The sequence below is a fragment of the Peromyscus californicus genome, unplaced genomic scaffold (assembly GCF_007827085.1).
Source record: "Peromyscus californicus insignis strain IS unplaced genomic scaffold, ASM782708v3 Scaffold_6__1_contigs__length_162567912, whole genome shotgun sequence".
Taxonomy (NCBI): Eukaryota; Metazoa; Chordata; class Mammalia; order Rodentia; family Cricetidae; genus Peromyscus; species Peromyscus californicus.
Window position 1 is genome coordinate 43,765,550 of NW_026294584.1, and position 14,779 is coordinate 43,780,328.

General features: G+C 38.2%; 1 protein-coding gene across 2 annotated transcripts in view; it reads right to left on the minus strand.

Moving 5' to 3' along the window:
• Positions 1-14,779, minus strand: part of Copg2 (COPI coat complex subunit gamma 2) — a 123,742-nt gene that overhangs the window by 38,790 nt on the left and 70,173 nt on the right. For both annotated transcript variants that reach the window (XM_052719304.1, XM_052719303.1), the window contains 2 exons: positions 2,899-2,994; positions 2,056-2,299 (listed from right to left, as the gene is read on the minus strand). In XM_052719304.1, the coding sequence (XP_052575264.1) occupies positions 2,056-2,299; positions 2,899-2,994 (340 nt within the window). The remainder of the gene's footprint in view (positions 1-2,055; positions 2,300-2,898; positions 2,995-14,779) is intronic.

Sequence of the window (14,779 nt, forward strand, 5' to 3'; positions counted from 1 at the left end):
TGCCCCATGACAGCTCTCATATAGCCTCTGACATGATTCAGTTCAATTTCAAACAACTAGTGCCAAGAAACTATTATAAAATTCCTTTCACTCAACCAAGATTCAATGCTCACCTAAATTTTATGTGGCAGTGTAGCAAAAGCTGAGGGGTAGAAAGGTAAAAGACATGGTCTCTGACATAAGGAGTCAGAGTGTAGTGAGAAAGACAAGTAAGGAACAAGACTGTCTTGCCAGGGGCTGGAGAGATGGCTCAGAGGTTAAGAGCACTGGCTGCTCTTCCAGAGGTCCTGAGTTCAATTCCCAGCACCACCAACTATCTGTAATGAGATCTGATGCCCTCTTCTGGCCTGCAGGCATACATGCAGATAGAACACTGTATACATAATAAACAAATAAATCTTTAAAAAAAAAAAAAGACTATCTTGCTTAGTAAATCTCTGGCAGAACTATATCCAGGATGTTCAAGATCTAGGTAAGTACAGAAATGGGGGCTTGGGTCAGACAAGGAAGTGAGACACTACTGCAGTGAATTTTGTAGAACAGTTAGTTTGGCCAGTGGGAAAAGGCAGGACAAGAGTATCAGAAAGAAAAACAAATCAAAATGTCCTGTACCCAGAGCAGAAACTGTTAATTACTAGACTTGAGTGAGAAAGGCTGAGCACTGGACCCATATTAGAGTGAAAGTGAGAGATCAGAGGTAAACTAAAAACCATACATAGCTCAAACCTCGGTGTTTTAATTAAAGGTTACACTATCCCACATAGATATAGGAAATACTTGTTTTTATTATTTTTAATTATGCAAAGTATATACGCTTGTGTGTAGGTATGTACACATGAGTGCAGGTGCTAGAGGCGGCCAGCAGTGTCAGATCCCCAGGAGCTAGAGTGACAGGTGGAGCCAAATTCAGGTCCTTGGCAAGAGCAGTAAGTACTCTTAACTGCTAAGTCAGCTTTCCAGTCCAAATGTGTGTTCTTATAATGTCCATTCTTCATATTTCACTAACAAACAAAGTGTCTGTGACACCAGAAGCAGATCGGCTAGGGATGAGAAATGAATGAAAGTCTAACCCTGGAATCAGTGACAGAAACTAAGAGAGTGAAGAAGGCAGGACAGAGGCAAACGGGACAGGACTGTGGTGAGGATGGGGAGGTTTCAAAGCCATGACCTAAATCTCTGCCTTGAGTGAGGATCAAGTGAAGACGACAGTTTGGATTAGTATGAATTTCACGTGACATCTGGGGGTGGATGGTGGACACTGATTCAGGGGAGTCATGTTTATCAATAGAGCTCCAAAAACAATCTAGAAGAATGTATCCAGTGATAGAACAATTCTAAGGATGGCCAATTAATGTACTAGAAAGAAAGACTATAAATAAGACCAAGGAATGAGACAAAAATGAAGTACACTGTGAAAATCAAGGGAAGAGAGTTTCATTAACAGTCAGTCAACAGTATATCAAGTTGAGATGTAAACTAAGATAAAAACATTACATAGTCTGATTCTCCAGCTAACATGTACATAATTTAAAAAAGTAACTTGAGACAAAAATTTAAAGAGGGCAAAATTTTATTGAGCAAAGAAGAAAATGGGAAAAGAACATATGAAGGCAACTCTAGTGATGGCTTCTTTGAGTAGATCTAGAAATGACGTGTAAGGATAAGGTCAGGAGTTAATGGGAGACAGGACTGCAGGAGAATTTACCTATCAGTGCAATTTACCTTTATTAGACTAGAATCACTTAAAATGTATATATGGACACATCCATACATAAATCCTATATATAATCTTACTTATCGGTTTAATGAACAAATAAGAGGTACCACTATAATGTTCCTGTTACACTGAAAGGTAAGGACTGTAGGACTCTAATATAAGGCAAAAATCTGCATGGAAGTTGGAACACAAAGGAAGAGCTGTATATCTAGACCCTGGGTTTCCTCCAAAATCACAGCACACCTGTAACTTCGTTTTCCAATTTCATTCCTACCCTCTTGAATTACATCTTTTTAAAGACCAGCAATTACATCACTAGTTGTGTTCTAACGACTCACCAGCTCTGACAGCCTCATTCTCCAGGACTACCCTATTAAAAATGAATCTGATATACTTGGAGGGGACAGGAGTTCTAGGGCCCTCTTTGCCCAGTAAGTGTAGAATCTTAGTAGCCAGAACGGTGTGTTCACAGTCCTCAATGAATTCACAGAGGTGGGCTAGACCAGCTTCTTTACTCTCAGGGTTCTCTTCCACAATGCTGATTATGCAGTCCACAATGGCCTTTTTGTATTCAAAACCTCCCTAATAAAAGAGAAGATAAAATTGCCATCTGTTCTTAGGACTTTCTCCCCCACACCAACTACCACCACCACTGCCATTGCCATTCTAAGGACATTTTTTTTTTTTTTTTAGAAATGCTTATATTTCAATATTTTTCACTACCCTATCCCCATTTTAAGGACCTTTTTTTTTTTTTAAAGAAATGCTTGTATTTCAAGATTCATGCTTACAATATTTCAATTAACTTCCTTTATTTAATATAACAATAACAACAAAGTTTTTTCGCCTTCAAGTGGAAAAAGAAATAGCCATGATAATACAGTTATTGGAATTATGTGTAGTATTTGAGAGGCATACAGAAATGAGAAAGAAATATATTTAATATACGATAAAGACATTAAAATACTAATGGGAAGTCCTGGGTTGAGTTGGAGCAAGTGCAAGAGGACGTGAGGAGTGACATGATTAAAATACCTTGAATTTTCAAAGAATAAAAAATAAAAATACAAACCATGTAGAAGTGAGTTAACAACAACAACAAAACACTGATATTTAACAGTAATCAAGGGAATTTAAGAGAACGTTCAACCTCCTATGTTTAAAAAGTAGTCTCTACCTACATCATCTCGAAGCATGTTGGAAAGAAAAGTCATCATGACGCTGTGCTTTCGAGGGTACTTCTGACAGAGAGCACTAATGGCCTGTACAACCACCACCTATGGAAAAACACGCAACAGTCAAAGGAGTTGAAAAACATTCCTCGTACTTGGTTACGATTTTTCAACAACAATAAGATACCTGATCTCCTCTATGGTAATACACACATTTAATATGATGGCAATAAAATTTTTCATGAAATCAGGAAGCTTTATTTTAATAAGGAAAACAAACATACAAGCATAGCTAGGAAAAGAATAAAACAGCTTCGATGGGGGGTTAACAGTTGCTAACAGGGCCCAACAAAGCTTATTAAAAACTGTGTGGCAGTGGTGTACAAACAGGTAAACAAACAAGTATACAGAACAGGAAAAACAAGCACATATGGGACTTGAGTAAAACAAAAGTATAGAGTGTATCTGAAGTGAACATGAGTGAATCCCTCCATACTGAAGGGTAAGGATTCTGACAATCACTAAAAATCAAATGGAATGGACAAAAAGACTGACAACTATAACTATACAAAAAAACCAAACAAACCCAATAACATCAAAAACCAAACCAAATGAAAACAAACAAAAACAAAACTTATGCATTACAAAACCCATTCTAATACAGCAGATAAATGGAAAACTGGGAGAAAAAAATTAGTAACACGTTTCATGTTTGTATCCTTAACATACAAAAAGTCTTTTAAAAAACCGAGAAACAAAAACAAAATGTAGAAAATGTGGTGGAAAACCTCAACAGACAACTCACAAAGAGGTCTTACGTGACCTTTAGAAATGCAGATGGTGGGTAGAAACGCTGGAGAGACTGATCAATGGGTATGCCCAGCAAGTGCGAGGACCAAGTCAGGGCACAGGGCATCTGTAATCCCAGTGCTCCTCCAGGGAGATGAGAGAAGGAAACGGAGAATCCCAGGCAGCTTGCAGTGGACAAGCTAGCTTGGTGAGTGTGGTAGCAAACAGAGAACCTGCCTCAAACAAGGTGGGAGGAAAGGCCTGACACTCAAGGTTGTCCTCTGGCCTTTACACATGTGCTTTAGCACGTGTGGACCCAGTCCACAAACATACTTGCACACAAACATGATGCAAACATACCAACAGGGATTTCAAATGGGAAAGATGTTTAATTTTCCTCAAAAAACAGAATTCAAATTAAAGCTACACACTGAAACACCATTTCTCATCCAAAAGGTTGGCAGAGTACAATGGGTAGGCAGAGTACAATAGCTCAACACACACTACTGGTAAGATTATGGGAAACTTAATACTTTTATACACTTCTGGCAGCATTTAGCGTGCTCTATGAATGATATATTTATTATATTTAGCTTTCATACTAAATATGCCTTCAGGACACAGATCTAATGTTCTGAAAAACACATGCCCAGGGTATCCATTGTAGCACTGTTCCTAAACACAAAATAACTGTACACTACCCAAACAGGAGACTGGTTCAATATGCTACGTTCCACACAATTGCTGGGGTATTATGCAGCTGTAAAGAAAAATTAAGCATCTCTGTGACTTTGAGGCCAGCCTGGTCTACAGAGCAAGTTCCAGGGCAGCCAGGGCACAGAGAAACCCTGTCTTGAAAAAACTGAAAATAAAAATTAAAATTAAAATTAAAAAAAGAAGTATATCTCCTTCCAAAAACTGTGAATGACTTCTATTTATTTTTAAGTTGAAAAAAGGAAAAACACCATACAAAAAGATCACAACAGTATGCTATCTTTGATGTACAATAAAACAAGAAACATGCATTTATCTCTTATATTTATAAAAGGTGTACTAAAGGAGATAAATGTGCAAGCAAATAAAATCTTATAAGGAAGTACGGGAGGAGATATGGGAAGAAGTGATATTCTTCTGAATATATCAGTACTTCTTTGATTAGTATAATGTTCTACATATCAAAACTGAAATAATTAAAATGATAAGGGCAATACTAAAACTGAAACCAAGCTGAAACAAATTAGTCAATTTGTACTATAAAAGATTTATGGTAACTGTACTAAAATAAAAGAATCCAAATAATATGGACAATATTCAACCACTCTATATGAGTACTTACAGCTCTCATACACACAGAAAACAGCAGTAGTTAACACTAAGGTTCATTTAGCTTTTTATTATTTCATTTATACCTTAAAACAACTCTATGGGGTTATTATTACTATTATCATCTCCTTGGTATAGCCAAAGAAACTGAGGCAGCCAGAGAGAGTCACATATCTAGTAAGTCATAAAACTAAACCCAGGCATTTAGGAGTTATTTTCTTTTTCTTTTTTTGAGACAGGGTTTCTGTGTGTGTAGCCCTGGCTGTCCTGGAACTTGCTTTGCAGACCAAGCTGGCCTCAAACTCAGAGATCTACCTGCCTCTGCCTCCTGAGTTCTGTGATTAAAGCTGTGCGCCACCACTGCCTACCAGAGGTCATTTTCTTAACCACACAGATTCCTCCAAAATTAATTCCTTGATCTGACATTGTAAAATGAGTCTTGTGTATGCATTTCTGTAGGAATTATATTTAAGAGTAAAATTGCTGGGTCACACTCAGGGCATGGATTCATTCAGTTTTAGTAAATACTATCAGTTTTCCAAAATGACTGTATCTATATTTCCACTTAATACATGCAAGTTTTGGTCTGTCTCATCTTCATCAAGGTAGGGAGGGTCCAAGAGACTTCTAAAACAAAAAAATATAGACTACTGCCATTGTCCTTGGTAGCTTCTAAAAACTTGAAAGTAATATTCTACTGCTGAAGACACCACACACTTTGGATACCAGGCTTTCATCCTGCTTTTTAATTATGGTTCCAAGGGAGGAGTCAATGCTTTTTAACAAAAGAAATGTTTAGGTACATGTTTTATTTATGGTAACTTTGTAAGATTAAATGTGGACCCTGAAGAAAATAAATAGACCCCTTCATCTCAAGTTTTTATCTTCTAGAATGCAGGGAATACAAAGGGCTTTTATGGGATATGGGATTACAGTAAGAAAGCATGCAGGAAATCCATGGGCTGAGCAGGGACGGTCTCTTTAGAAGCCACCTTAGTCTGTTTTCCTTTAAAGTTGATCTGAAACTACTTCTTAGGGTGCTGCGATGGTTTGAAAGAAAATGGTCCCCAAAGGGAGTGGCACCATGAGGAGGTGTGGCTTTGTTGGAGTAGGTGTGGCCTTGAAAGAGGAAGTGTGTCACTTTGGAGGTAGGCTTTGAGGTCTCCTTTCCTCAAGCTACGCTCAGTATGGTAGACAGTTCACCTCCTGTTGCCTGCAGATCAAGATGTAGAGCTCTCAGCTCCTTCTCCAGCATCATGTCTGCTTGTGCGCCACCATGCTCCCCACCATGATGATAAGGGACTAAAACTCTGAAACTGTAAGCCAGCCTCAATTAAATGTTTTCCTTCATAAGAGTTGCTGTGGTCATGGTGTCTCTACACAGCGACTGAAATCCTAACTAAAACAGGTGCCATCTGCATTTTTTTTAGATTAAGCAATATGAATGGGGTACGAGAGGAAAATAAGTGTAAAGGATGGACCTTTAGAAGACTAAGGAAAGGTAATACCAACTGGCCAGTCAAGATGAAAGATGAGTCCACTGGTACAATAGTGGCAAGTCTGTTATGGGGAGAACCAACAGTCTTCTGACTAGTTCTAAAAACTGTGTTTCTGTCCATATATTAGTGCTGCTGTCAGCTGTGGCCAGACAGTCTTCTTTATGTAGTGATCAACAGTGAATACAAACAACTCATAACTGGTCAAGGTACTAGGAGTAAATGGCTGAATACACAGCCAGAAACAAGACCCCCCTTAAAGGCTCATTCATTAACACACACACACACACACACACACACAAACGAGAGACAGAGAGACAGAGAGAGATATGCTCTACTACAAGGAACACTGTGTTACAAGGGCAGAAAAAATGTCAGAACAAGGAGTGTGGAGTGGTGTGCAATGCTGACTTCCAGGCTTGATAGGGCTGTTGCACTCTTGAACTCATAGCAGCTGTTATCTGTAGAAGACTGGGCCCATCAATACCTTGTCATAAAATGGAGAGAGGCCCATGGGGCTCCATGCCTCTCTGAGGATTTATTCACAATTTATGGTTGACAGGGGAGGAAGACATTTTCTTCAGTGGTATAGCCACTGGTAAGGTGCTCATGCTCCTGTAAACAACCTTAAAGAAACTCACTGGGGCCGGGCGGTGGTGGCGCACGCCTTTAATCCCAGCACTCGGGAGGCAGAGCCAGGTGGATCTCTGTGAGTTCGAGGCCAGCCTGGACTACCAAGTGAGTCCCAGGAAAGGCGCAAAGCTACACAGAGAAACCCTGTCTCGAAAAACCAAAAAAAAAAAAAGAAAAAAAAAAAGAAACTCACTGGGAAGCAACCCACTACCCCCACGCATGCATAACATGACAGTAGAAGGGAGGATAGTTGGGGAAAGGATGTAAATTAGCAGGAAGTGGAGAAATGAAGGAAGGCAAAGAGGATACTGGTGTAAAACTGATTATGTATATAATATATGAAATGTATATGTGTATGTTTGCTGATATAAATCAATGAAAATGCAAACACAAAAAAGACAAAGGAAAGGAGAGAGAAAAGTTAACACAAGGTTAATGACAAGACTCAGGATGAGGGCAAAAATTGACATCCCCAATTAATGATCTCATATCCAAATTCTCCTCTCCCCAAAATAAAAAAAGTAACGTATCTGGTGTTCTGAAGATTTTCCTGTATTTTCACATTTACAGTATAAATATGATTTTTGCCTACACTGCTACATTCCTCAGTGTCAATACTTTATCCTATTTGAATGGAATGTGGGATGACATCTGTAATGGCTGCTTCGTGCTGAGTAGGGATGAAGCTGGGGATTCAGGGAATGGAAGGTCAATATAAATTTTTTTTTTTTTTCAGAGCTGAGGACCGAACCCAGGGCCTTGCACTTGCTAGGCAAGCGCTCTACCACTGAGCTAAATCCCCAACCCCAAATATAAATTCTTTACTAGTTCTAGTCTGCCAGATTTATTTTGTCTTATTTAAATTATGTATACATATGTGTGTGTGCGCACACACACACACACACACACACACACACACACACACACACACACACACTGCACACCCACTCTACCAAGAAATCACTCTCAGGCACGAGTAATCATGCTAAGGGTGCTATCTTGCCCTTTCAAGCAAACAGGACTTCTTGGAATAACTTTGCAGAAGCAGAACTGAGGCAGTGATTGATTACTATGGAATAATCCTTCTGTACACTGTGTGAATGCATGTCACTATGATTGGTTTAATAAACAAGCTGACTGGCCAATAGCTGAACAGAATAAAGTTAGGTAGGAAAGCCGAACCGAAAATGCTGGGATGAAGAAGGGTGGAGTTAGAGGAGTTACCAGCCAGATGCAGAACAAGTTGGACACACAAAACTGGATAGAGATAAAAGCCATGAGCCTCAGGACAGAACATAGATTAATAGAAATGGGTTAAGATGTAAGAGCTAGTTAGTAAATAAGCCTGAGCTATCTATTGGCTAAGCATTTGAAATTAACATAAACCCTAGTGTGTTTATTTAAGAGCAGCTGTGGGACAGAAAAACTCTGCCTACAAATGGCGCCTACTGTAGGGCACAGATCCACATAAGACCTAAAAAAAGCTTTAAAAGATTCTAAACAAACAAAAATGGAGCCAAACACAGCTTCCTAATCTCACAGTCATGCCAGCTACAGAGCAGAGACGTGTCTCCCAATAGCTGCCTGTGAGATGGAGCCACACACCAACCACCATGAGCTAAGTGGCATGGTGGGTCCCTGCAGTCTCTCACATGGGCCCCAGTACAGAGAGGTCTGCCAGAGCAAGCTCTGCCAGCATGCTGCACGGCAGGTTTAGGTTTTTTGCTCATAAAGACAGAAAAGGTTACAGATACTCAGTAAAGACAGATTCAGATGGAAACAAACAAACAAACAAAAAACCTCTAAACAGGTTACAATGTGTTTAAAAATATATGTAGGCTTGGGAGAGAAAAGAAAAAGGGCAGAGGAAGTCCTTAAAAAAGGAATAGAGTAATAAAAAAATTTTATAAGCCACCTAAAGATGGGAAATACACAGAGAGTCTGGATCCTGTATATTATTGTGTTGTCTTTGAATTTTTTGGCTGCTAAGACACACTGGATTATAAAAACTGCTAGATTCAACCAACCTATATATTTAAAAAATATCTTGACTTCAAAATTTAAGTCAAAAGATATGTTACTTTGGAGGAGTGGTTATGCTTTTATTTCCACAGGAAATGAGAGACTATGGATTCATTCTGGGTTGAAGAAAATCAGGGTTGATCAAGGAAGACCCCCTGAAAAATCTGACTACAAACACAAAGAAATAAACCTAGAAGAACTATAAGACATGTGATATATATTTTACCTGTTCAAATATAAAAAAAAATGATCTTTGGCTGACTTGTGTACAATGCACAGTTATGCCTGTATTAATGCAGATATGTATGTTACCTGTAAAAGTTTTTGTATTTCCAGAGCAAATGGACCAAACACCAATGAAAACAGATGGCCCAGGTGATCCAGCACTTCAAAATGCCTCTGTTACAATCTCCTCAGAATTCTGCATCCAGAACAGCTTCAAGGCTGCTGGCTGAGATGATACAGCCTCATAGAATATTCTAGTCAGGACTTGACCATAATCTTAATTTTTTTTTAGGGTACTGCAAAGACAACAGTACCCACAAACAACAGGAAACAGTCTAGATAACTAACTATGCCCACATCCCAAAAGATAGGTTATGGATATTATCATTTAGGGGTGGTTGGTTACAAGGTGTTATCAGTAATAGTCAGGAAAAAAAGCTAATCAAAGTTTAGATTCAGGGATATCATTCTGAAAAGAAAAGTAGAGGATATTGAAACAATAGGATAAAGAGTAGATTGTTAAATCTGCTTTAATCCCCAAAACAGCTATCAATCTCAAAATATTTTACAATGGTATGGATTTTGGTTTATTGATACAAATTTAAAGTTATTTCTGTTATACTGCTGTATATCTCTACTCTTATTTAAGGTACTGTGCTTATGCAGCTCATTTAAAAATATAACATAATTAAAAAATAGAGACTAACAGTCATCTATAATAGTCAAACTTATAGTCCCTGTCATTAGGTAACATTTCATCCTTCTGGGGTCTTTGATGGAGCTAAACTTGTAGTTTTCCTTAGTTATGATAGAAAGCAAATTAGGTATAAAACTTTGGACTCATCAAGGTAAGATAGACAATGGAGTATTTTCTCTAATTCCGCCAAATACAAATAGACTGGATGTTCTAACTGTAATTCTTACTTGATAACTGTTTTTGTTGTATATAATTCTACTATGTTAAAGTTAAAATCTTCCTTTTTAACTAGACAAAAAGGAGGAAATGATGTGGAATAACCCTGCCATGCACTGTGTGAATATATGTCACTATGATTGGTTTAATAAACAAGCTGACTGGCCAATAGCTGAACAGGATAAAGTTAGGCAGGAAAGCCAAACTGAGAATACTGGGATGAGGAAGGGCAGAGTCAGAGGAGTCACCAGCCAGATACAGAAGGAGTTGGACACACAAAATGGGATAGAGGTACTCATGGCAGCACACAGATTAACAGAAATGGGTTAAGTTGTAAGAGCTAGTTAGTAATAACCCTGAGCTATAGGCCGAGCATTTATAATTTATATTAAGTCTCCGAGTCAGTTATTTGGGAAATGTCTGCCAGTTATTTGGGAACAGGCAGTTGGGACAAGAGAACTCTGCCTACAATAGATGAACCTGACACATCTTGAGCAAGACTGATAAAAGTATACATGTGCATGAACATATGTGTACATCTGTTTTATTCTGAGTCATGAAGATGCGTTCATGTGTTTTTTTTTTTTTTTTAACTACTTATTGTTTTGCTTTGTACAATCAAATCTGCAATCCAGACAGTACTGATTTCTGTCATGGTGTGAGTGAAGGGGTTACGAATTACTTTTTCTCTATGTGATTATCTAATTTTGATTAACTCTGATGTTTTAATAACATTTTTCATATTCAAAACAGTATCTAAAATCAAAGATGTCAGAAAGAGTCAACAATGAAAGACAAGGAAACAATAAGAAAGATTTAAAACAGATCTAGTAAAAATGATATAATACAATGTTTGATGGCAGACAAAGACAAAGAATGGTAAGCTGGGGAAATGCATTTAAAATTAGAAAATACCAGCCAGGTGTGGTGGTGGACATCTTTTATCCTAGTACTAGGGAGGCAGAGGAAGGCAGATCTCTGAGTCTGAGGTCATCCTGGTCTACAAAGTGAGTTCTAGGATAACCAGGGCTCCACAGAGAAACCTTGTCTCAAAAAAAAAAAAATAAATAAACAAACAAATAAGATAAAAATAAAATTAGAAAATACTGGTTTGGGTCTCAGTTGTGCTGTTTATGCCAGTGTGATCTTATGTCAGTCATCTTTCATCCTCAATCGATCCCCACCCCCATAAAAAACACAAAGAGCAGCATGAATATTAGTCATTTTTTATTAGTTTATCTAAGAGGACAATGGATCTTATATATGATTATGGTTATAAAGATCTGTAATAGGCACTTAGAAGTTAGAAGCTACTTTTGCTCAAAATCATAATCTTAGGTCTATAAGGTAACTTAAAGCAAGATAAAAGCCTGGCATCTGCCTTATCTTGTATCTGTCTCCTTTAACTTTGGGCCAGTCACCTGCTTAATTTGTACAGAGGCAGGTTAATCCACTCAAGAAGAGCATAAAAATTTGTGATACCAAGCCATTCCCATCCCCTTCAAGGCTGAAGACACAAAGATAACAGTAACTGAGACATCTCATTACTAACTTTATGATACTCCAAAGGGTACTAAGGTCTTCAGTCATGTCTTAAACCTGTATTTATCTTGGATTTTAGAAATAGAAGAACCTCAAGGTCAGATCACCCCATTATGAAATCATTCACAGGCAGAAACAATCATGTTATGAGAACTGGCTTATCCCCTAAAGCATTAATAGCCTCTTACAGGGCCCCATGTCAAATTTAGTTCAATCATTCCTTGTCACACTCCTCTCCAGAGCAATTAAAGGACCTAATGCCTATTGTAAAACAAACAAACAAACAAACAAAGAAACAAACAAAAACACATACTGCTCTAGATAATAGGACAGATTTAGAAGATAAAACAAAAATTTCAGGAGAACCATAAAGTGAATATTTTGGCAGAATTCCATACATGATCAAAGACTAAAGCTAAAGGTATGAATAAATGCCATTGTAATTGAAGGTCTTATAGACACAGGGGCAGATGCAACAATAATTGCACCCAAATCTTGGCATCCAAATTGGTCTCTTCAGGATGTAAACGTTCAGCTTTTAGGGACTGGAACTTTATCTCAGGTAAAACAAAGCACAAGGTGGGTCAAATGTATAGGGTCAGAAGGGCAGAAAGGAAAATTAAAGCCATATGTAGCTAATATAGCAATGAATTTATGGGGATGTGATTTGTTACAGCAATGGAATACCCAAATTAATATTCCTCCAATCTCAGAAATAAACCATAAACTAATGTATGTTTCTGGGAAAACTATTAAAAGGTATTATAAAGAACAGTCACTGACCATTCAAGTTGTACAAGAACAGGGCAAAACTGTTGATCTTTCAAAGATACCAACAGCCCTACCTTTAAAATGGTTGACTGACAAACCTGTCTGGGTGGAACAATGTCCTTTGACATCAGAAAAATTACAGGCCTTAGAACAGCTGGTACTAGAGCAGCTAAATGCTCAACATACTGAGGGATTGAATAGTCCTTGAATTCTCTTGTATTTGTTATTAAAAAGAAATCTGGAAAATGGAGAATGGTAACAGATGTAAAAGCTATTAATAAGGTGATTTACCCAATGAGCTCTTTACAGTTTGGAATTCCCCTGTCTTCTCTATCACCTACAGGATAGTCTACTATAGTTATTGATTTAAAAGACTGTTTCTTCATTATACTTTTACAAGAAAAAAATAGAGAAAAATTTGCCTTCAAGGTGCCTACTTATAATAATTCTCAGGGTGCTAAGAGATATCAATGGAAGGTTCTCTCACAAGGGATGTTAAACAGCCCTACCCTGTGCCAATATTTTGAACAACACATGGGGATAGAGAAGTTTCCTTTAGAGGGCACTAAAGAATGGGAAAATGTTTTTGAGAAATATCATAAAGGTCTACACTTAAAATATAGCCAATGAAAATAATAAACAACTAATGACATTGATACTAAGTTGAGATCAATTGCCACACCAACTCCAGTGTCGTCTGTGTGACATGAACAATTATGTCCATAATAGCGGATGGGAGATACGTGTCCCACGGGACTAAGCTCCCTGGAGGTCCCTGGCAGAGTGCCCAAGTTATGCTTCTTTCTCAAAAAAGATGTACTTCACGGATCATGAGCTCCCTGGGCTATGGGTTCTGTATAACTGCTTTTCTGATAATGTTCTAATTAATCTATGAAGCACAGTCAAAATTAATGAATGCTTAGGTTGTGAACTATGGAGGAAAGGGGAAGCTGGACATGGATCTTAATTAAATATAGCAGAATGAGCTGTTCTTTAAAGACCCCAAGCCACTAGATAAAGAAAGTATAATAGTTCAGGCACTTCTAAGGAATGAACACTCACCCACTAGGAATCCTTTAGGAATCCCAACTAAAGTGATTTGTGGCTGAAAATGTTATCTCATAGGAGGCAGATGGTGGGCCCCTCTGTTGAGGAAGTTCAGCATGGGAAACTTAAGGACTACAGCAGAACCCCTTCCCCTTACAGGTGTAAAAGTACAAGAGTCCATATTTCAACAGGTAAAAAAGGTTTTATATTAGAAGAGATATGTGGTGAAAGAACTAAAGGCAGACTAAGAGAGGGTCTACAGCATCCAAATTGGCTAAGTGGGTCATGAGAATCAAAAAAGTAAAAGTGCATAATAAACTAAAAAACTGCTAAGATAAGATAAAGGACACAGCTGCAACTGCAAGAAGTTTACACAAGTCTAGGGACTATATTAAGTTTAAAAATCACAGACTGCTCTTTGAGTCATAAAGTTCTTGTGGGTGAAGGGATATGTCTAGCGCCGATTAATAATTGTGTGCTTGCTGTTTTTTTAAAGATTATGTGATTAAAATATTGCCAAGCTCTCATTGTTCCTTGTAAGACTTGATAAGTTTTCTTTTCTGTATATAAACTACTGATTTGCAGAAGTAAAATTGCAGCAGATTCAAACCACTTCTGAGTGTGTTGTCTGTCTGTCATTCGCCGAATCCTTGCCTTCCTGACTACCCATGTCCTGGTTCTCCTACGGTCGTGGTACCCCCGATGGGCCAGTCCATGGCAATCAATCCCTTTTTAAAGTTTCTTTTTATTTATTTGTTTGTTTATTTTATTTATTTATTTATTTTTAGACAGGGTTTCTCTGTGTAATTTTGGTGCCTGTCCTGGATCTCATTCTGTAGCCCAGGCTGTCCTCGAACTCACAGAGATCCACTTAGCTCTGCCTCCTGAGTGCTGGGATTAAAGGCGTGTGCCACCACCACCCAGCTTCTTTTTATTTTTTATTTAGTTTTTATTTTTTTGGTTTTTCGAGACAGGGTTTCTCTGTGTAGCTTTGCGCCTTTCCTGGAACTCACTTGGTAGTCCAGGCTGGCCTCGAACTCACAGAGATCCGCCTGGCTCTGCCTCCCAAGTGCTGGGATTAAAGGCGTGCGCCACCACCGCCCGGCTTTCTTTTTATTTTTATAATTCC